A 22,630-nucleotide genomic window follows, 5' to 3' on the forward strand; every position below is an offset into this window, starting at 1 on the left:
ATCTCTGCATTTTATAGATGAGATGAATAACAGATTCAGAAAGTGGAAGAGACTTATCCAACCAAGGCTGCACAGCTAGTAAGTAGCAGAACAGTGCTCCAACCAAGGTCCTATCCATTACTCTTTTCCCTCTATGAGTTGAATTAGATCAGGGGAATGGGGGAAGAGAGACGTGAGGGAGAGAGAATGTTAATTGGAAAAAAAAAGAAAAGAAAAAGAGGAAAAAGTAATATGCAAGCATACATTATATTTACATGACCATAGAAATTAATCCATAGGAAATGAGGAAATATTAAATTTTCCAAATTCATCAAACCAAACCCATCACTAAGATGCCACTGGGCTGTTCAAGGAGACATCTATCTCTAATGCTCATCTCCTGGTAGTTCACCAACTAAGGCAGCCTTCCTTGGGCTGGGCTGAGGGTAGGGGAGAGACAAAACCAGGCCTGGAATGGATACTACTGTTTCTAAGCCCAGTTTTGCTCTGTACCATGCAGTTCTGAGAACAACATCAATGCTGCTACAAAGAGAAATCTTCCAACGATTTGAGGAAAGGAGGAGAAAACCAACTAGACATGACTCAAGCAAATCAACAAAGTGAGTTTATTTCTATAAAAGTCTCTATCACTAAGTACATATTGGATAGTGTTAAGATTAAATTAAACTCAGGTCCTTAATTTCCATAGAGTTTTTTAATACTTACTTGAATAAGAGAAGGCAGACAGATAGAGAAAGCCACGCGGGATCTCCTCTACATGGCTCTCTTTCAACCTCTGTCCTTCCACTGCAAACTTGAGTGAAATAGAGAGCATAGAGTCAGAGAGAGGGAGCACTTCCTGAAACACCAATACCTCACCCTGATACTTAATCTGATCCTTTCCTGCCTAGGTCACTGTCCTGATCCATGCCAGAACACAGGGAAGCAGGTCAGACCTAAATGCAGGATCCTGGGAGGTGGAGTTCCCTTCACCCAGTGGATAATGGAACTAGACTAGTTATTGCCCAAATGTATTTGGCCCTAAAGCTTTGGGGGCTTTAAAACTTGATAAAGTCCATAAATGTTATTTTGTTGGGTTTGGAAGATGGGATCTGTAGTACTAGAGTAGTACTGTAGTACAGTACTAATACAGTACTAGTACTGTAGTATTAGAATAATAAAGTATTTGGGGAACTTTGGAGGACTGAAAAAAAAAGAAATGAAGATTTCTCATTCTGAGAAAAAATTGCTTATGATTCATCAATTCATTCAACAAACATTTTTCAAACATCATGTTCGGAATCATAAACTGAACCTTAGGTCAAAGAATTCTTCCTGATAACACAAGTGTCTAAGAACACTTTAGGGACCTCTCCTTTAATCTGGATTGCTGACTCCTAACTGAGTAAAACTTGGGGACATCAGTAACTGGAAGTCACCCCCCAAACCTAGCTATCAATTTCTCTTACAAGGGTCAAAATATTCAACCCTAAAAGACACAGAAAGGAGCTTTGGTCTGAGCCCAAGGGAGTCCCTTCATCTTCCTTCCTGTACTTTCTCTGTAGGGTTTTCATAATTTAGAGTTTTATCCTGGAGGGAACCCCAGAAGGTAGGAATGTCAGAATTTAGTCCTCCATGTCAATACTCTGCCCTGTTCTTTTTCTTTGATGGTGACTTATTCCCTGTTGGTGCTCTTTGCATCTTGTCACCTTTCCAATTTCTCGATGGTGCCCTGAATTTTTCTTAGTGTTGTCCTCAAGCAGATGGGGCCAAATCTTGAGCAGCTGGCTGCTGAGGGATTACCCCATGCTTGGATGTTACAGCTCTTTTTTGATTCCAGTGCATCAACTTATTTAGGTCTCCCTAAAGAGGGTGTGTTTTCATACTGAGGTTCTACCATCCATCCACTGAAGAAGACTTTCCAAGCCATTGTGTTCTCACTTCTTTCTAATATTCTTATTCTTGGCCGGAATCATGAATAACATGTTACTGTTTCTTTGCTCCCTCTTGCACCTCCCAACTGAGTCTTAGGGTTCAAGAAGGCATACCTTCTCCCTATCCACTTGCCTTGTTGCAAAAATTGTTGGGCTATTTATGGAAAATTTGCTTAAAAAAAAAAAACAACTTCTGTCCCAGGAATAGGGAAAGAGAGATATTTTTATTTAATTTTAGTAACATGTGAAAGATGAATGGGGGGGGGGATTCCAGAGCTTATGACAGTAATATAAGTGGGTAGGAACATACTGGGGTGGTAGAGAAAGGAGAGGCCAAGTAAAAGAAGTCTAAACCTTCTACATAACAGCCTTTCAAAACCTTGTAGATAGCTAAATCTTCTCTTCAGGGTAAGTATCCCCATTTTCTCCCATAAATCTCCTCTCATGTCATGTTCTTTTTTCCTCCACCATCCTGATCTCACTCCTCTGAATCTGATTCAGCTTGTTGATGTCCTTTGAAAAATTCAGTGCTCACCCAGGCATAAATCCAGCTAATGGGGAGAAGGATGTTGATGGATTGCCTTAGCTGAATTATAATAGGACTAAAGACAATAGATTAGTTATCCAAAATAAGTGTGGCATTAATATGATGAACCCCCAGAAGAGGAGGATCACCACCCCACCCTAGGAGGGGTGAACTATCATGGGTCAAAAGATGGAGTAGATCAAAGCTTTTGTGCTGATAAGTACTAGAATCTGGACTGTGAATGTTGCTGCACTTCCATTCTGGGTGAGACAGAGAGATCCCAGTGTCAAAAAAACTCCCAACAAAAACATAGTACCTAGAACTGAACATAATATTTCCTGTGTGAACCTCCCAGGGAAAACTATAACAGTCCTTCACTTATATTTCTTCCATGTACTTGGAGTACTTTGAGACATGTATCTCCTCTCCCTCCTCTTCCCCATTAGGCTATAGTCAACATATCCTGACCTGGGTGAATGAATGAGTGTAAACTCACCATATTTAAATAGCCCATCTTGGGACATCTTGCAATTTGCTTAGCTGAGAGTTCTTAATAGTTCTTATTGAGCTTGTAATCCATTAGAATTCTGGAACTTTTTCATTTTTTCTAGGTTGATTCCTGTTCACACCTACCCTGAAACTCTCCATTGCTCTCTGATATTAACATTCAATTCTTTGGAGATTTGTGTTCCATGATTGGCTCCCATATAGCACTCCTAATATCTATATTTAAAGATAATTTCTATTTTAGGTGACTCCAATGTCATTTAATGAACTTTGCAATCTGATTCACAGTCCTTCTCTGGTGCAATTCTGGGTCCAATTTATTATTCACTCATATACAATCTATGCTGGTATACATAATAAGGGACAAATTTATATATTGGCTTTTCAACTGCATATTATGATTTAGGGCAATAGACATTCTCCATCTGTTATTTGAGCACTTCTCTATGCATGGTCATGTCGAATTCTTTCAAATGGTTAGAGATCTTTTTCAGGAGATACTTGGGGGAGTGAGCTGTAGCACAGTGGATAGAGAGCCAGGCCTGGAAATGGGAGGTCCTGGGTTCAAATCTGCCTCAGATACATTTTAGTTGTGTGATCCTGGGTAAGTCACTCGACCCCAATTGCCTACTTTTTACCACTCGTTTATCTAGGAACCAATACTTAGTATGTATTCCAAGACAGAAGGTTTATGTTTTTTAAAAATGAATTAATGCTAAGACAGAAGGTAAGGGTTTAAGAAAAAAATTTAAAGAAAATTTTAAAGGTGACTACAGGATTTTAGAGGTTAATACTATCAATCAGTGAGCCAATAAGCACATACTAAGTGGTTTGTTTTTTTTTTATGTACTAAGCACCTGAGTTACAAAGAAAGGCAAAAGACAATCCCCTGCTCTCAAGGAGCTCACAGTCTAATGGTGAAGATAACACAGAGACAACCATATACAAACAAGATATACAGGATGAATTAAAAATGGTCAATAGTGGGAAGGCATTAAGGGAAAATTGGGAAAGCCTTTTTAAAAAGGTGAAATTTCAGCTGCAACTTTAAGGAAACCAGAGAAGCTGGAAGGTAGAGTTTAGGAGAGGGAATATTCTTGACTTGGAGGACAACCAATAAAGGTACCTGGAGTTTGGAGTTTGGAATATCTTGTGGGCAAAACAGTATGGAGGCCAATGTTACCAGATTGCAGAGTAGGGATAGGGAGAGAATAGGTTATAAAATGACGGAAAAGGTAGGAAGGGGTCAAGTAATGAAAGGCTTTAAAGTCCAGACAAAGGGTTTTATATTTGATACTGGAGGCAATAAGGAGCCAATAGAGTTTATTGAATGGTGGTGATGGGAAGGTAGAGACGAGATGGGCAGATGTGCTTCATGGAGATCACTTTGACCGCTGAACAGAGAAGCTGGACTGGGGAAAGTTGAGGCAGGGAGATGGACAGGTAATTGTAAGAGTTCAGGAGTAAGGTGAATGAGGGGTTGCAGCAGGGTAGTGGCAGTGTCAAAGGAAAGATGGGCATATATGAAAGATGTTTTGAAGGTAGATTTGATAGGATTTGGCAACTGATTAAATATGGAGGCTGAGAGATAGTGAAGAGTTGAGGATGATACTAAGATTTCAAACCTGAGTGACAGAGAATGGTGCTGCCCTCCACAATAATAGGAAAATAATGAAGAGAGGAAAAAGAAAAGAGAGAAAAAGTAAATGAATTCCATTTTGGATGTGTAGAATTTAAAATGTCTATGTGACATTGAATTCAATGGGGCTAGTAGTCAAAGATGAGAGCTTGGTGGTTAGGAGAGATTGGATAAATAGATTGGAGAAGCTTCAGCATAGAGATGATAATGATGTATAATGAATACATAGGAGTTTATGAACTCACCAAGTGAAATAGCAGAGAGAGAGAAGGGAAGAGGGTCCAGCACTGAGTCTTGGGGACATCTATGAATAGTAATCTTTACCTGAATAAAGATCCAGGAAAGGAGATTGAGGCATAGTAGGAAGAGATTCAGTAGAGAAAAGTGTCAAAAAAGCCAGCCTACTGTCATCTGCAAATGGGATCACTGATTTATTTTGTTTAATCTTCTGTCTAAAATTATCATTGGTGTTAATCCCATTTCTGCTCTTCATTATCCATTTCTCCTCCTAAATTATATATTCAAGTAGTTTAGGATTGAGTTATTTAAATTGAGAGCTATATATTTTCTCATTGTCTTTTTTTCTGATATATTTTGATTAATTCTGATCTCTGCTTTAAAAAGTCTGCTGCTTGACTGGACATGTTCATCTGATTCAGATTGACCATCTACTCCAATACATTTCCCCCCATCTATAAATATATTCAGTCTATTTTTTCAGCATGAATATATTGTTCATGGCTTACAATGTCTAGAGTATACCAGTTTCAGTCTTTAAAAATTTTTTTTTAATTTTATTTAATTTTTACATTTGAATAAGTTTATTTAGTCAATTTAGTACATTATTCCTTGGTTACAATAATCACATTATTTCCCTCTCTCCCCTCCACCCACTCTTCCTGCAGCCAATGAGCAATTTCATTGAGTATTACTTGTGTCCTTGATCAGAACCTGTTTTCATGTTCTTGTTTACACGAGGATGTTCATTTAGAGTCTATATCCCCAACCATATCCCTTCAACCCATGTATTCAAGCAGTTGCTTTTCTTTGGTATTTTTACTCCCACAGTGTTTCCTCTGGATAGTGGTTTTTCTTATAGGTTCCTCCAAGTTCTTCAGGGTCATTGCATTGCCACTAATGGAGAAGTTTATTACATTCTATTATACCACAGTATATCAATCTCTGTGTACAATATTTTCCTGGTTCTGCTCCTCTCACTCTGCATCAATTCCTGGAGGTTGTTCCAGTCCCCATGGAATTCCTCCACTTTATTATTCCTTTTGAGCACAATAGTATTCCATCACCAGCATATACCACAATTTGTTCAGCCATTCCCCAATTGAAGGGCATCCCCTCATCTTCCAATTTTTTGCCACCACAAAGAGCAAGTAGATATGAATATTCTTGTCTTTTTCCTTATTGTCTCTTTGGGGTACAAACCCAGCAGTGCTATGGCTGGATCAAAGGGAAGACATTCTTTTATTGCCCTTTGGGCATAGTTCCAAATTGCCCTCCAGAATGGTTGGATCAATTCACAGCTCCACCAGCAATGAATTAATGTCCCAACTTTGCCACATGCCCTCCAACATTCATTACTTTCTTTTGCTGTCATGTTAGCCAATCTGCTAGGTGTGAGGTGATACCTCAGTTGTTTTGATTTTCATTTCTCTGATTATAAAAGATTTAGAACACTTTTTCATATGCTTATTAATAGTTTTGATTTCTTTAACTGAAAATTGCCTATTCATGTCCCTTGCCCATATTTCAATTGGAGAATGGCTTGATTTTTTATACAACTGGTTTAGCTCTTTATAAATTTGGGTAATGAGACCTTTGTTAGAGGTTTTTGTAATGAAGATTGTTTCCCAACTTGTTGCTTCCCTTCTAATTTTGGATGCATTAGTTTTGTTTGTGCAAAACCTTTTTAATTTGATGTAATCAAAATTATTGATTTTACATTTTGTGGTGTTTTCTAGCTCTTGCTTGGTTTTAAAGTCCTTCCTTTCCCAAAGATCTGACAAGTATACTATTCTATGTTAGCCTAATTTGCTTATAGTTTCCTTCTTTATATTCAGGTCGTTCACCCATTCTGAGTTTATCTTGGTGTAGGGTGTGAGATGTTGATCCAGACCTAATCTCTCCCATACTGTCTTCCAATATTCCCAGGAGTTTTTATCAAAAAGTGGGTTTTGGTCCCCAAAACTGGGAGCTTTGGGTTTATCATAGACTGTCTTGCTGAGGTCATTTACCCCAAATCTATTCCACTGATCCTCTTTTCTGTCTCATAGCCAGTACCAAATTGTTTTGATAGCCACTGCTTTATAGTATAGTTTGAGATCTGGGACTGCAAGTCCTCCTTCCTTTGCATTTTTTTTTCATGATTTCCCTGGATATCCTTGATCTTTTGCTCTTCCAAATGAACTTTGTTATTTTTTTCTAATTCAGTAAAATACTTTTTTGGTAGTTCAATGGGTATGGCACTAAATAAGTAAATTAATTTGGGTAGGATTGTCATTCTTATTATGTTAGCTTGTCCCACCCATGAGCAATCAATGTTTTTCCAATTGTTTAGATCTAGTTTTAATTGTGTGGAGAGTGTTTTGTAGTTGTGTTCAAATAGTTCCTGTGTTTGTTTTGGCAGATAGATTCCCAAGTATTTTATATTGTCTAGGGTGGTTTTAAATGGAATTTCTCTAACTCTTACTGTTGAGATGTATTGGAAAGATATAGAAATGCTGATGATTTATGTGGGTTTATTTTGTATCCTGCAACTTTGCTAAAATTGTTGATTGTTTCAACTAGCTTTTTGATTGATTCTCTAGGATTCTTTAAGTAAACCATCATATCATCTGCAAAGATTGATAGTTTGGTCTCCTCATTGCCAATTTTAATACCTTCAATTTCTTTTTCTTCTCTAATTGCTACTGCTAGTGTTTCTAGTACAATGTTAAATAATAGAGATGATAATGGGCATCCTTGTTCACTCCTGATCTTATTGGGCAGGCTTCTAGTTTATTCCCATGGCAGATGATGTTTGCTGATGGTTTTAGATCCCTTCTATTCCTATGCTTTCTAGTGTTTTCAATAGGAATGGGTGTGGTATTTTATCAAAGGCTTTTTCTGCATCTATTGAGCTCATCATGTGATTTTTGTTGGTTTGCTTGTTAATATGGTCAATTATGTGGATAGTTTTCCTAATATTGAACTATCCTTGCATTCCTGGTATGAAACCTACCTGGTCATAGTGAATAACCCTTGTGATCACTTGCTGGAGTCTTTTTGCTAGTATCCTATTTAAGATTTTTGCATCTATATTCATTAAGGAGATTAATCTATAGTTTTCTTTCTCTGTTTTTGACCTGCCTGGCTTTGGGATCAGTACTATGTGTTGTAAAATGAATTTGGTAGAGCTCCTTCTTTGCTTATTCTGTCAAATAGCTTGTAAAATATTGGGATTACTTGTTCCTTGACTGTTTGATATAATTCATTTGTGAATCCATCTGGACCTGGTGATTTTTTCTTAGGGAGTTCTTTGATGGCTTGTTCAATTTCTTTTTCTGATATGGGGTTGTTTAGGTAATTTACTTCTTCCTCTGTTAGTCTAGGTAATTTATATTTTTGTAAGTATTCATCCATATCACCTAGATTGCCATATTTGTTGCCATATAATTGGGCATAGTAGTTTTTAATGATTGCCTTAATTTCCTCTTCATTTGAGGCGAGGTCTCCCTTTTCATGTTGGATACTGCCAATTTGGTTTTTTTCTTTCCTTTTTTTGATTAGACTGACTAGTACTTTGTCTATTTTATTTGTTTTTTCAAAGTACCAGCTTCTGGTCTTATTTATTAAATCAATAATCCTTTGACTTTCAATTTTATTAATTTCTCCTTTGATTTTTTGGATCTCTGATTTAGTCTTCATATGAAGATTTTAAATTTGTTCACTTTCTAGTTTTTTAATTTGCATGCCCAATTCATTGACCTCTACCCTTCTTAATTTGTTATTATATGAACTCAAGGTTATAAATTTTCCCCTGAGTACTGCTTTGGCTGCATCCCATAGGTTTTGAAAGGATGTCTCATCATTGTCATTGTCTTCAATGAAGTTATTAATTGTTTCAACAATTTGTTCTTTAACTAACCAGTTTTGGAGAATCATATTGTTTAATTTCCAATTAATTTTTTATTTATCTCTCCATGTACCCTTACTAATTATTATTTTCATTGCATTGTGATCTGAGAAGGTTGCATTTATTATTTCTGCTCTTTTGCACTTGTTTGCAAAGTTTTTATGCCCTAATACATGGTCAATTTTTTGTGAATGTGCCATGTGCTGCTGAAAAGAAGGTATATTCCTTTTTGTCCCTATTTATTTTTCTCCACATGTCTACTAACTCTAATTTTTCTAAGATTTCATTCACTTCTCTAACATCTTTCTTATTTATTTTTTGGTTTGTTTTATCTAGTGCGGATAGAGGAAGGTTCAGGTCTCCCACTAGTATAGATTTTCTATCTATTTCATCCTTGAGCTCCACTAGTTTCTCCTTTAGAAATTTGAATGCTATGCCATTTGGTGCATACATGTTGAGTATGGATATTTCCTCATTGTCTATACTGCCTTTTATCAGTATGTAATTACCTCCCCTATCTCTTTTAACTAGGTTCATTTTTACTTTGGCTTTGTCAGATATCATGATTGTGACTCCTGCCTTCTTTTTATCAGTTGATGCCCAATAGATTTGGCTCCATCCTCTCACTTTCACCCTATGTGTGTCTACCTTCCTCATGTGTGTTTCTTGTAGACAGCATATGGTAGGGTTTTGGATTCTAATCCACTCTGCTATTCACTTGCATTTTATGGGTGAGTTCATTCCATTCACATTCAGAGTTATGATTACTAGCTGTGTATTTCCTGGCATTTTGATTTCTACTCCTGGTCCTGCCTTTTCTTCTTTCACTATTTCCTTCTATACCAATGTTTATTTTTAATCAGTCCTCCTAGTTCCCACCCTTATTTTACTTCCCTTTCTACCCTATCCCTTCTTATTCCTCCCTTATTTTCCCTGTAGTCTTTCTAAAATTACCCCCCACACACACACCATCTCCCTCCCTTGTACTGCTTCCCTCCCCACCAGTCCGTTTATTACCCTTCTCCCCTATAAGGCACAAATCTATTCTCTGCCCCAATGGATTGGATTGTTCTTCCCTCTTTGGGTCAATTTCAAAGCACGTAAGAGTTGAGTATTTACTATCTCCAACCTCTTTACCCTTCCAGTGTATTGATGTTCTCCCCCCTCCTGCCATGAGCTTCCTTGTGACATATAAATTTACCCCCATTTGTTTCTTTTCTCATTTCTTTTAGTGTTAGCCTCTTTTATTTAGCTCTAGTTGTATATATATATATATATATATGTATATATATATGTATGTATATACACACACACATGTATGTGTATTTATGCATGCATATATCTATGTACCTATTTATATCTTGTCCTTTCATCCTATAAAGTTTGTCACTGTTCCCTCTAAGTGTAATTCTTCTGGCTGCCCAGGTGATAACAACAGTTTTTAAGACCAATGACCTCTTTTCTTATAGGGATACATATCATTTTAACTTATTGAGTCTCTTAAATTTTTTTTTTGTTATTTTGTTTTGTTTTTCTTTTTTCCCTCTTTTAAATTACCTTTTGGTGATTCTCTTGAGTTCTGTGCTTGGACATCAACTTTTCTGTTCAGGTCTCGTCTTTTCTTTGCAAATTCTTGGAATTCTTCTATTTTGTTGAATGACCATACTTTCCCCTGTAAGAATAGAATCAGTTTTGCTGGGTAGTTGATTCTTGGTTGTAGACTTAGTTCCTTTGCTTTATGGAATATCATATTCTATGCCTTTTGGTACTTCAGCCAGATCCTGCATTATCCTCACTGTGGTTCCATGGTATCTGAATGACTTCTTCTTGGCAGCTTGTAATATCTTTTCTCTGGTCTGATAGTTCTTGAATGTGGCTATAACATTCCTGGGTGTTGTCAGTTGGGGATTGAGTACAGGAGGTGATCTGTGGATTCTTTCAATCTCTACTTTTCCCTCTTGTTCTAGAATATTGGGGCAGTTTTCTTGAATAATTTCCTGTAGTATTGTGTCCAGGATTTTTCTTTTGTCACGGTCTTCTGGTAGATCAATGATTCTTAAATTATCTCTAAATGATTTTCTAAATCCTCTGTTTTGTGAATGAGATGCTTCATATTTTTGTCAAATTTTTTCATTCTTTTGGTTTTGTTTTATGGTGTCCTGCTGCCTTGTGAGGTCACTTAATTCTAGTTCTTGTATTCTGATTCTTAAAGACTGGATTTCATCCAAGGCTTTTTGGTCATCCTTCTCTTTCTGGTCTGATTTTCTGTGGAGGTCATCTTTCATCCTCTTTACCTCATCTTTCATCTCCTTTGCCTCATTTTTCATCTTCTTTGCCTCATCTTTCATCTCCTTTGCCTCATTTTCCAGCTGGTTGATTTTGGCTTTCAAGACACTATTTTCTCATTTTAGTTCAAGTGCCTCTGTTTCCAGATGACTTATCTTAGTTTTTAAGTTCTTTTCCCAATTGTCGTCAGCCTCTCTTAATTGGGTTTTGAATTGCATTTTGAGTTCTTTCACAGTCTGTATCCATTTTGCTGGGATTTCTGATTTATTGCTTGTTGATCCCTCCCTCTCTGTTCTGTTTACTGTATAGAAGCTGTCTATTGTAATTTCTTTCTTCTTTTTCTGTTGTTTGCTCATATTCACCCCCTCTTTGCTCCCCGTATTTGTCTGTGCTCTTGCTCCTCTCATTTTTTTGGTTTTGGGGGCTTCTGTCAATCTCCCCTCTTGGAGCTTTGACAGAAGATCTCTCAGTGCAGTCTCTGGGAAAGGGTTGTTGGGGGTTTGAGCTTCCTGGTGTTCTGGAGAATTTTGATTGGATTAAAGTCCAGCAGTCAATGAAGGAGGGGTGTGGAGCCTGGGCTTCCCTGAGTTCTGAAGGCTTTTGATGAGATTAAGTTCATCTGGGTTGGGCTAGGTGTGCTCTGAGGCCAAAGCCTCCTGGAAGGCTGGAGCAAATATGGAGAATCTCCACAGCTCTGGCCAGGCTGCCAGCTCTATTCTCCCTCTCAAGCTCCTTCCCTGTCATCTGTGTTCGATGCTCTGAGCTTGGCATAGCCCTGCCCACAAAGTACACCCACTAGACCAGCACCTTTGTCTGCCAAAAGTTTCATGCTGCCACTGGAGTCTCAGTGCTCTAGGTGGGTGGGGGGAGGGGTCCTGGGACCTTCCTTCTGCCTTCCCCTTAAACCCGAGTGTTCTCAGGTTCCAGCTTTTTTGGGGGGGGCATACTTTTTGAATTGAGTCCAGCAGGAGGATTCCTTGGCTCTGTCTTGTTGTTAGGTTTGATTTTCAGTCCCCTAGGAGCATTTAGTTTGTGATCGGTAAGGAAGGGTATTCAGAGGTCTGAACTTCTGCTCCTTCTAGGCTGCCATCTTGACTCTCAAATCCCAGATTCATTCTTGAAGAAAGTATTTGTGGGATAAAGGCACTAGTTTTTGGTGTAATTTCTATGAATCTTTAGCCTCTCATTCATTTTTCTAACTTGTGCTTTGTGATATGTTTCTCATAATTTTCACCTATTCCTATCATTACAATGAAATTACTAAGTATAAGCGTGTATATTAATTCAATTTGAAGGGGTTTTTTTTTGAGTTCTGAGACCTCACTAGAATTTTTTGTGGGTTTTTCCTTAATGGACTTCCCTGACCAGCAGGGTCCCACAAGGGAAGGGGCTCACCTTTGTGATAGAACCCGAGGAGAGGTAGGAACCGAGAACCAGGGTGGAAATGAAAGACACGGACAAGTCAGTGTTTGAATAGGGCAGGCAATCCCTATGATACTCCCTTTGATAGGAAAGTATGAGAACAAAGGAACACGAGGTGGACGAGGAGATTAAGATAGGGAATGCAGGCCAAGATGGTTACAGCCTGGGGAAGGAGAAGGTCAAGAGGAGAGAGAGACATAGTCATTGAGGAGCCCAGTGGAGCTCCATGGAAGGGGAGAAAAAGCCAAGAGGAAGTTCATGGGTTTGCCTCTGAATTTATTCCTGTCCTGCTTGGGCCGTACTCCCAAGCACGTAGTAACCACATCACAAAGTATAGACAATTAAGATTGGGTGGCAAGGTAGAGGGAACACCTTTGGGCGTGTACATTGCAAACTGTGCTTTCCCGGGGAATTGAGTCCCAGCATGTTAATGAGTTTGTCTTAGCCAAGGGCCGCATGGCCAGTTCAAGGTTACCTTCACAAGCCTCATTGGTATAACCTTATACTTGGAGACACAGTAATCATACAGTCATTTATATTTCATAGATGTGAATATGCTTGGGATGCTACCTTTTTCAACTTCTTCATTTGAGGCATAAGCTGCAATTATGGTGGTCTTTTTGCAAATATTTATTGTGAGTAATGCAATAGAAAATTACTGAATGTCCCATTAAGTGTTATTTCTTCTTTCCTTTCACTGAATGATAAATACACACCACAGCTGATTCCTTTCTTTGCTTTTCCATTTGAGTATCTGTGAGCCATCTTACCATTTGGTTTTCCTTTCCTTTTTTTCTTCTTATTTCATTTGTAGCAAGAATGTTAAAACTGGTATGACTCATTCTCCTACAGTATGTCAGCTTGTTGGCCACTGAACAAGGATCTCACCATTCCAGTACCAACAACCAAGTCAATTTTTTCAAGTGGTCTAAAGTCTTTTTGATTATTAGTATTATCATTGCCCCCTTTTCCATCATCCTGATACAATCAATCACTTCAAAATCAGAAGGGAGCCACACATGTTGAGGGCTATTGTATGTTTTTCTTTGTTTCATGGGTTGCTATAGTTAAAAATAACACCAAGTGGCCACCCTCCTGGTGATGAACTATTCCATCAAAGTTGGTCCTTAGAAAACAGACTGTTTTTTGCCAGAACCAAACTCCCTATTAAATTTTATGTTACTAGATTATTCTAGCCTCTCTAGATATTTTTGGATGCTGATTCTGTCATCCAATATGTTAATAGGCCCTTCTGACTTTGTGTCATCTCAAACTTGATTTTCAGACTCTCTCTGAAGGTTTCCCCTAGGTTTTTCATAAAAATGTTAAAGCCAATGTCATAGCCCTGGAGCATTCCCTCCATATTAACTTCTGCCCATTGTTAATTACATTTTGGGCCTAGTCCTTTAATTAGTTGTAAGTTAATTTAATTTTGTACTATTATCTATATCATGTTTCCATCTTTTCTACAAGAGTAAGAGGAGAAATTGTTAAATGCTTTACTAAAATGTAGATATATTGTGGTGACTCTCTTCTCCTGATCTGTTTAGTCTTATCACACATTACTCACCTGCCCATAATTTGAAATACAGCCAAACAGGCCTTTGAAATGTTCCCCAAAATGGCATTCTGTTTCCTGTCTCTCTGCCTTTGCTTTTGTCACCTTTCTCTTCCATCTACTTTTCCCTTTCCATACCTGGAATACATTTCCTCTCTAATCTCTACTTTATAGAATCCCTTTATTTCTTCAAGATGCATCTCTATAACTATCTTCTACATAAAAATTGTTTTAATTCCCCCAATTACTAGTGTCCTCTTTTCCTAACAAACTTGTATTTTTTGTAGTCTATCTATCTATCTATCTATCTATTTGTCTTCTTATATATGTACATATTGTCTTCCCTGATAGAATTCCCTTGCCAGGCATGGTGATGCATGCCTATAATCTCTGCTACTAGAAAGTCTGAGGCTAGTGAGTCTCTTGAGTTCAAAAGTATGCTGAGTTTCATCAGACTAGCAGATTGGTGTTTTAACAAAGTTCAGTATTAATATGGTGAGGCTCAGTAGGTCATGAAGTTGCCTTAGGAGAGTCTCTGGTCAGAAATAGAGCAGGTCAGAAACAGAGCTGTCCAAACTCCTGTGCTGATTGATCAGAGTGGATCTATGCCACTTAGCAGCTCCTGAACTTCTCATCTGTGTGAGATGGGAATCTTAATCTTTTTTTTAAGGTCTTTGAGAATAAAGGGAATAAATTTAAGAATATTTTTGTATTTGTATGTCCAACACTTAACACAATGCCTGGTATATAGTAGGCTCTCAATAAATGCTCTTGGTTTGATTGGTATTGGTCTAGTAAACCTGTCAAATAAAGGAAATTAGGTGACTTTGTCAAATCCTATTCTTTTTCCCCCCATTTTTTGAAGAATGATTTTGAAGAATTGGTGATGTTTTTTGCTATTCTTTATACTAATGTCATTCCCCAAAGTACTCTCTTAAATGAACCTTCCATTGTGACAAGTATAATCTTACTTAAATACCTCTGCTCATAGACACTTTGGTTATTGCTGTTGTACTTTTAACAGTGAGGGAACAGAATCTAGGTGAATTAATGGTCATCCTGTAAGGGAATCTGCAAGAGGCATTGAGAGAAGAGGAAGAGAATTTCTTTTCTGAGGAGACTTCAACAGTTAACCAGGACTAAAGAAACATGTTTATGTTATGAGAATTAAATGATACCTCTGAGAAGGTCTGGAAAGACAAAGTGAGAGAACTAAGTTTAGCTCATTCTGTGGAGAAAGCATTCTGATATGCTTTAGCTGCTCACAAACCCTTTCTATAATATTATGCAAAGGTATAGAGAGCACATTTAGAGGGAATCAGAATTTCATGTGTGTCCTAGAGTTATAATTGCTTGAGGCACACTATCTATGCAAGTCACCAGATGGTTCTCCCAGCTCAAACTACTTGAGGTCACATTGACCAAGAATCAACATAGCATCTAAGGTTCTTTTTGAACTATTTGTTCTCTACCAAGTAAGAATGCACAGAATCGAGCTTTTTCCTTCCTCCCATTTCCTTTCCCAAATAGCAACCACTTAGAGCTTTCTATTCTTCAGGCACTATGACTAGGAATGTTGTCTTTATAAAACTCAAACAACCCCTTACCCTCAAGGAGTGGAATGAGGATAATAATAGAGCTTACTTCCAAGTTGGTTTGAGGACCAAATGAAATCTGTAAAGTACTTTGAAAACCATGAAGTCATATATAAATGGTAGTTATTATTATGAGTCTTTAGGACAAGACAACAACCAGATAATTTTGGGGGAAGACTTTATATTATGGGGGTGGAAGGATGATAATTAGGAAACCCCCTTATGTAGAGTATAGCACTTGAGCTCAGTTTAGAAGGAAAATAAAGACTCTCAAGACAGGGAGGTGAGGAAGGGGTACATCATGATAGACATAGAAGACAGTATATGCAAAGGCATGTGAGATGGAGATGGAATGCCATATGTAAGTGGGGAACAGCAAGAATTCTGCCATGGCTCTACTGCAGAGTGCCTGAAGGGCAGTAATATAAAATTAAACCAGAAAAGTCCCATTGCAAAGAATTTTAAATGCCAAGAAGAAGAGGAGTCTATATTTGCTCACAAAAGGTGATAGGGAACCCCTGGACTTTCCTGAGTAAGGGAATGTCAAGGTTAGATCTATGCTCTAATAACACCATTTTAGCAGCTTGTATAAAAGGTGACTTAGAGAGGTGACCTGATAGGAAGACCATCAAAAAGGCTATTCCATGCAAGAGGTGATGAGGACTAAATGAAGACAGGCATTTTTGAGGTGGTCTCTTTGGTTTCAAATAATGCTAACTTGCCTGTGAACATTCTGCAAGGAATACAGGGGACATCCTCTCTTCCCCACCTCCAAAAACCATGACAATTACAAACACCCAATGAGCACTTACCCAGGTGAGTCTGAGAGTAGATCTCAAGTTCTTTATTGCCCCTCTTCTGCCCTGTGTTCCTTTTCCTAAATACAGGTAGCTAATTAGCAATCCAGAGAGATGGATATATTTCCAACTTGTTTTGGCTACTATTTGAGTCTGAGTGATCCCAAATTGCCTAGAAAGTGATGATTTCCACAAATGCTTCATAGAGAAGGTAGGAGGCTTCTTCAATCAAGAGCACTCAAGTATCACTATGGGTTTGTCATATGACCAAACAAAATGGAGGACTGGTCATTTTTAAAATCCTCACTACCTTTCAAACTTCTCCACAATAGGAATTATGTGCCACAGGTTTCAGCTGTTTCCATGGTTTAATGCATAGAGAACCCAAATAAGGTAAAAAATTGATGAACTAACAATAGAGAAAGCTAATAATAAAAAAGAAAGAAAGAAAGAAAGAAAGAAAGAAAGAAAGAAAGAAAGAAAGAAAGAAAGAAAGAAAGAAAGAAAGAAAGAAAGAAAGAAAGAAAGAAAGAAAGAAAGAAAGAAAGAAAGAAAGAAAGAAAGAAGGAAAGAAAGGAAGGAAGGAAGGAAGAAAGAAAGAAAGAAAGAGAGAAAGAGAGAAAGAGAGAGAGAACGAGAGAGAGAAAGAGAGAGAGAGAGAGAAAGAGAGAAAGAGAGAAAGAGAGAAAGAAAGAAAGAAAGAGAGAAAGAGAGAAAGAGAGAGAACGAGAGAGAGAAAGAGAGAGAGAACGAGAGAGAAAGAGAGAAAGAAAGAAAGAGAGAAAGAGAGAAAGAGAGAAAGAAAGAAAGAAAGAAAGAAAGAAAGAAAGAAAGAAAGAAAGAAAGAAAGAAAGAAAGAAAGAAAGAAAGAAAGAAAGAAAGAAAGAAAGAAAGAAAGAAAGAAAGAAAGAAAGAAAGAAAGAAGAAAGAAAGGAAGGAAGGAAGGAAGGAAGGAAGGAAGGAAGGAAGGAAGGAAGGAAGGAAGGAAGGAAGGAAGGAAGAAAGAAAGAGAGAGAGAGAGAGAGAAAGAAAGAAAGAAAGAAAGAAAGAAAGAAAGAAAGAAAGAAAGAAAGAAAGAAAGAAAGAAAGAAAGAAAGAAAGAAAGAAAGAAAGAAAGAAAGAAAGAAAGAAAGAAAGAAAGAAAGAAAGAAAGAAAGAAAGAAAGGAAGGAAGGAAGGAAGGAAGGAAGGAAGGAAGGAAGGAAAGAGAAAAAGAGAGAGAAAGAGAGAAAGAAAGCATGATAACATGAATGCACTGAGGAAACAATAGAGAAGATCATTGAGAATGTAAATACATGAAAGGAAAGGACGATATGGAAGAAATGAAGCAAAAGGCAATAACATTAACAGAAAGTATAATCTCCATGAAGCAAGACTGCTAATATCAAACGCAAGAAATTTTAAGGTTATAAGTCTCCCAGAAAACAGATTAAACTTGGACACTCTAATGCAAGAAGTAGTATAAAAAATTGCTTAAAATATTTGGACCAATTGAAAGAATCTGCAGATAATCTCTAGGAAAAAAACAAAAGCTAAAAAAAACCTATGATTGCAAACTCCAAGATATATAGTGGTTCCAACTGAGAAATAAATTCTATCAGTGACAAGGAAAAGGATCTTCCAATATGAAGGAAAAGAAAATTGAATCGAACAAGACTCTTATTCATGCATCAGCAGAGGATGGAATAGAATAATGTGTTCTAAAGTTCAAGACAGGCCTTGCAAATATGAGCCTAACTATAAGTGAAAAAAATATGAAGTCAGTAAAAAAAAAAATGAGATGTTTAGAATATTCCTAGGAAGAAAATAAACCCTGAAGAAATTATTTGCATCTCAATCCCAGACATTAGAAATATAAGGGTAAACAACCATGGAAACCAACAACAACCAAATAACATCAGAGAAACCAAAAGAGATTTCCTTCTACATTCTCATGAGGATGAGAAGAGAACTTAAGTCAAAGTGATGGGGGCAGAAACAGGCTTGAAATGTGATGGATTATACCTCACAATATCTTGTCTTTAGTTGAATCAACATTGTTGGGGGTGGGCTTGTGGGACTAAGTTACAGAATAAGAGAGTCAATAAGTGAGTAAATGGAAGATGAATACATGTGATGTCTTCTAATCAAGTCAAAGGCTAACAGTGAAGGGAAAAGAGTTACTATAGTCTCTTAGGAAGAAGAGAGCCTACAGGAGAAAGAGTGAAGAGGCAACGAGATAAATTGAAAAAGGGTGGAAATTTTATTTAAGTGGTGGGAGGGGTTACTATACTATTGATGAATGCTCCTATGAGAGAGAAATAAACAGCTGTTCTCTCCCTTGCTACTACTTTGGAAGGGGGCCAATTTGCACGTTCAGCTCCATTGTCTTCATTACATTTACATTTTGAAAGTTTTATCAGGGCTTTTTGTTGCTTTTTTTGTTTGTTTAATATCACAGACATTTCCCAATAACTCTCTTGTTGCAAAGAAAAACAGTTAAAGCAAAGCCAACCAACATAGTGATTGCATTTGACAGTATATGCCACATTCTCCATCCATAGTTCCATACCTTTCTTCCCCAAGGAGGAAGGCATATTTCATGTTCCCTGGACTAATTAATTAGTCATTGTCTTTCATATGAGTTCAGCTGACTTTTAGCATTGTTTCATTTAAATTCCTGAAGGCAATGTGTATATTCTTCTGGTTTTGCTTTCTCCTCTCTGCATCAGTTTTCTCTAATTCTCTTCAAGTTTTCTCTAATTCTCTGATCTTTTTTTTTAATTTTAATTTTGTCAATTTAGAACATTATTCCTTGATTACAAGAATCATATTCTTTCCTCCCTCCCCTCCCACCCTTCCCATAGCCAATGTGCAATCCCACTGGGTGTCCTTGATCAGAACCTATTCCCATATTGTTGATGTTTGCACCAGGATGATCATTTAAAGTCTACATCCCCAATCATATCTCCCTCGACCCATGTAATCAAGCAGTTGTTTTTCTTCAGTGTTTCTGCTCCCACAGTTTTTCCTCTGGATGTGGATAGTCTTCTTCCTCATAGATCCCTCCAAATTGTTCAGGATCAGTGCATTGCTGCTAGTAAAGAAGTCCATTACATTCGTTTGTACCACCGTGTGTCAGTCTCTGTGTATAATGTTCTCCTGGTTCTGCTCCTTTCACTCTGCATCAATTCCTGGAGGTTGTTCCAGTTCACATGGCATTCCTCCAGTTTATTATTCCTTTGGGCACAATAGTATTCCATCACCAACATATACCACAATGAGTTCAGCCATTCCCCAACTGAAGGGCATCCCCTCATTTTCCAATTTTTTTGCCACCGCAAAGAGCACAGCTATGTAATTCTCTGACCTCTTCATGTTTGTCACATCCCTTAATCATCTCTTTTAGGGGAAAGCCAAGCCTCAACTTTGAGTATGAGCAGCAGTCCCTTAGTGGCAGAAGTACAAACATTGTCTGTGGTAGTCAAATCACTGCAAATCTTCCTACTCTTTAGCTTTCCTGGAAGTGAAATTCACAACCCTTGTTCTTGCTAGTAGATATTTGCCTAGAGATATTTAGAGTCCCCTATCACTTAATCTATCTATGAGACTACTATGCTAGACTTGTGATTTCCTTTATTTTCTTCTGCCCAACTGGTCAATAACATATTCTCATAATAATAAAATTCTTCTGATTTTCCCTTAAGTGGAAACGAAATCTTCCTCAGATATTTCCCACTTTACGTATTTCTCACATGAGTATACCTTCTCCAGAGTATATGATTCTACTCCCACCAAGAATTTCTCTTTATTCTATAATGCTTTCAAATAAAGAATACCCTTCTATGAATGACTGTAAAATAACTTTTAAAACAAATATGAAATATGAGACTGGTACTGGTAGTCAGAGAGAAATATTTTAGCTTAGGACATTATTCCTTGTTGTACTTCAATCTGTGACTTCACTTGGGGTTTTCTTGGCAAAGATACTCTGGAGTGGTTTGCTGTTTCCTTCTCTAGCTCATTTTGCATATGAAGAAACTGGCAAACAGAGCAAAGTGACTTGCCCAGGTTACATAGCTAGTAAGTGTCTAAAGCTGGATTTGAACTCAGAAGGAAAAATCTTCCTGACTCTAGGTCCAGCAGTCTGTCCATTGTACCACCTAGCAACTCTATTCCATCACACTCTACTCCATCCTCTCCTCCCTTTCCCCTTCCTTCCCCTTCATCTCTCTTTTTCTTCTCCTTTCCTCCCCACTCCCTTTTCTTCCTTTCCTTTCATTTTCAGTGCTCTAAATAATGTGACCCACTTCTAGCTAATGTTGGATTAGAGGGGCTCAGATCCAAGCTGAGATAGAGGTCTGGGCCAGATAAAACTTGAGGACAAAACTTTTAGGTCTGTCTGGTGGTGATTAGTGAGACTCTCCTTCTATCCCCTTCTAACTCATGAATAGCATTTATTGGACATTTTAAAGTCAAATATTATCTCTTGTGATGTAATACCCAGTGGAATTATGCATTGGCTATGGGAAGGGAGGGGAGGGAGGGAAAGAATATGATTCTTGTAACCAAGGAATAATGTTCTAAATTGACTAAATAAAAATTTAAAAATATCTCTTGTGATCCTTACAACCACCTGTAAGTTGTTATGCAGGCAAAGTGGGGAAACTGAGGCTGAGAGAGTTATGGGACTTAGTTATAGTTGTACAATTAGTAGGTGCCAGAGATGTAATTCAAACCCAGGTTTTTCTGACTCCAAATTCAGTATCTGATCCACTATGCCATGATCTGCCTTAATCTGCTGACTCCATTCACAGGGGTCCTGGGTTTCTCGACTTCTTTACGGGATGGCGAAGTTATTCTGAGAAAGGACCCCAAGAAAGGATTTGGGAATGACTATCCATTCACTGTTCATGAATTAGTGGTTGATACAGCCACGAAGTTTCCTGACTTTATTGCTGTGGGGACAAGGAAAACAAATGAATGGGAAACCATAACCTATATCGAGTATTATGAATTGTGTCGGAAGGCCGCAAAATCCTTACTCAAGGTAACGTGGTATCATGTTCTTTGTCACTATGAATGCAGCTCATTAGCCTTTGACTAGCACCCTAACCTCAATGAGGATCACAGACTTCTCAAAATATGGCACTAAAAGGGCTCTTACAATGTTCCATCTGGGAGGGACATAGACATAGAAGGTCAGAGCTGGGAAGTATCTTCAATGAATTTGGGAATCAGAGGACAGAGGCTTGAATCACAGCTTTGCTTCTTACTACTTCTCTCTTGGGCAATCCATTTCCTCTCTCTGGGTCAGACTTTTAAAAAGGAAGATTTTGGATATCTATAGAGAATGTCTATAGGTTCTTCTAACCTTTGATTCTATCATTCTATGACTATAAACCCTAGAATATCTGAGCTATCTAAATATCTAAACCCCTTCTTTTTAGAGGGGAGAAAATGAAGGCCTTCAGTGGGGGATATAAATTACCTTAGGTTCCACAGTTAGTCCCCAGGTCTCCTGGCCCGCAGGCCAGTACTCTCTCTGCTGTCCAGGTAGATGGTAAAGCTCAATGAGCACAAAAGACTGAGAAGCCCTTAGGATGCTCTAAATGCCATATCTTTTTCTGAAGTTATCCTAATTTTACTTACCTTAAATTTGGATCAATGAACCCAATGGTATCTTCCTTTGATGTCACATAATGGCATGTTGGGGAGCCAAGACTTTAGAAGTCTGTGTCAGTAGTGTGAATCTTAAGACTACTCAGATTTGGTTAAGCAAATTCCCTTATTGTAACAATGGGGGTACTTGATCAAGAATGTATTGAGAACTTTTAAAATTACTCCACCCTACTCAGACAGTACCTTAGGGGAAGATAAAGTTGAAAATTCCTGATTGAACAATGAAAAGTCCCTAACTCATACCTTATAGTGAAGCAAAACCCTTAAGCTAGGTCTATTTTTAGATCTAATACAAAAAGGTGCTAACTACCTATAACGGTTAAATTAATCACTAAAAGGTCAATCAACTTACAAAAGCCAAGCTTAACAAAAGAGGTGTGAAGTACGCAGAAGATATAATTTATCCAGAGAAGGTGAGAACTAAAGAGTGGTGAGAACTAAGAATGAGCAGTCCTGGGAAAAAGCATCTACTGTGTTTGGTAGATATGAAAATTTAGGGGAGGTGATATAAGAGAAATTTTCTTTAAAAGGAGAATTCAGTTCAGTTTGGTTTTAGTTCAGTTTGGAAGCTGAATTGGGTCTCTGAACTCAATTCAGG

The 22,630-nt window shown here is 37.8% G+C and overlaps 1 protein-coding gene across 7 annotated transcripts in view; it reads left to right on the forward strand.

Moving 5' to 3' along the window:
* LOC100025567 (long-chain-fatty-acid--CoA ligase ACSBG2-like) overlaps positions 1 to 22,630 on the forward strand; it is a 108,345-nt gene that overhangs the window by 1,580 nt on the left and 84,135 nt on the right. For 3 of the 7 annotated variants that reach the window (XM_056822546.1, XM_016432124.2, XM_016432123.2), the window contains exons 2-4: positions 18 to 78; positions 500 to 599; positions 21,168 to 21,400. In XM_056822546.1, coding sequence (XP_056678524.1) covers positions 578 to 599; positions 21,168 to 21,400 — 255 coding nt within the window. In that variant the 5' untranslated portion in view covers positions 18 to 78; positions 500 to 577. Of the gene's footprint in view, positions 1 to 17; positions 79 to 499; positions 600 to 21,167; positions 21,401 to 22,630 lie in introns of those variants that run through there. The other 4 variants (XM_016432122.2, XM_016432121.2, XM_016432126.2 and 1 more) reach the window with 3 other exon arrangements.

This window comes from Monodelphis domestica, chromosome 3, assembly GCF_027887165.1.
Source record: "Monodelphis domestica isolate mMonDom1 chromosome 3, mMonDom1.pri, whole genome shotgun sequence".
Classification (NCBI taxonomy): domain Eukaryota; kingdom Metazoa; phylum Chordata; class Mammalia; order Didelphimorphia; family Didelphidae; genus Monodelphis; species Monodelphis domestica.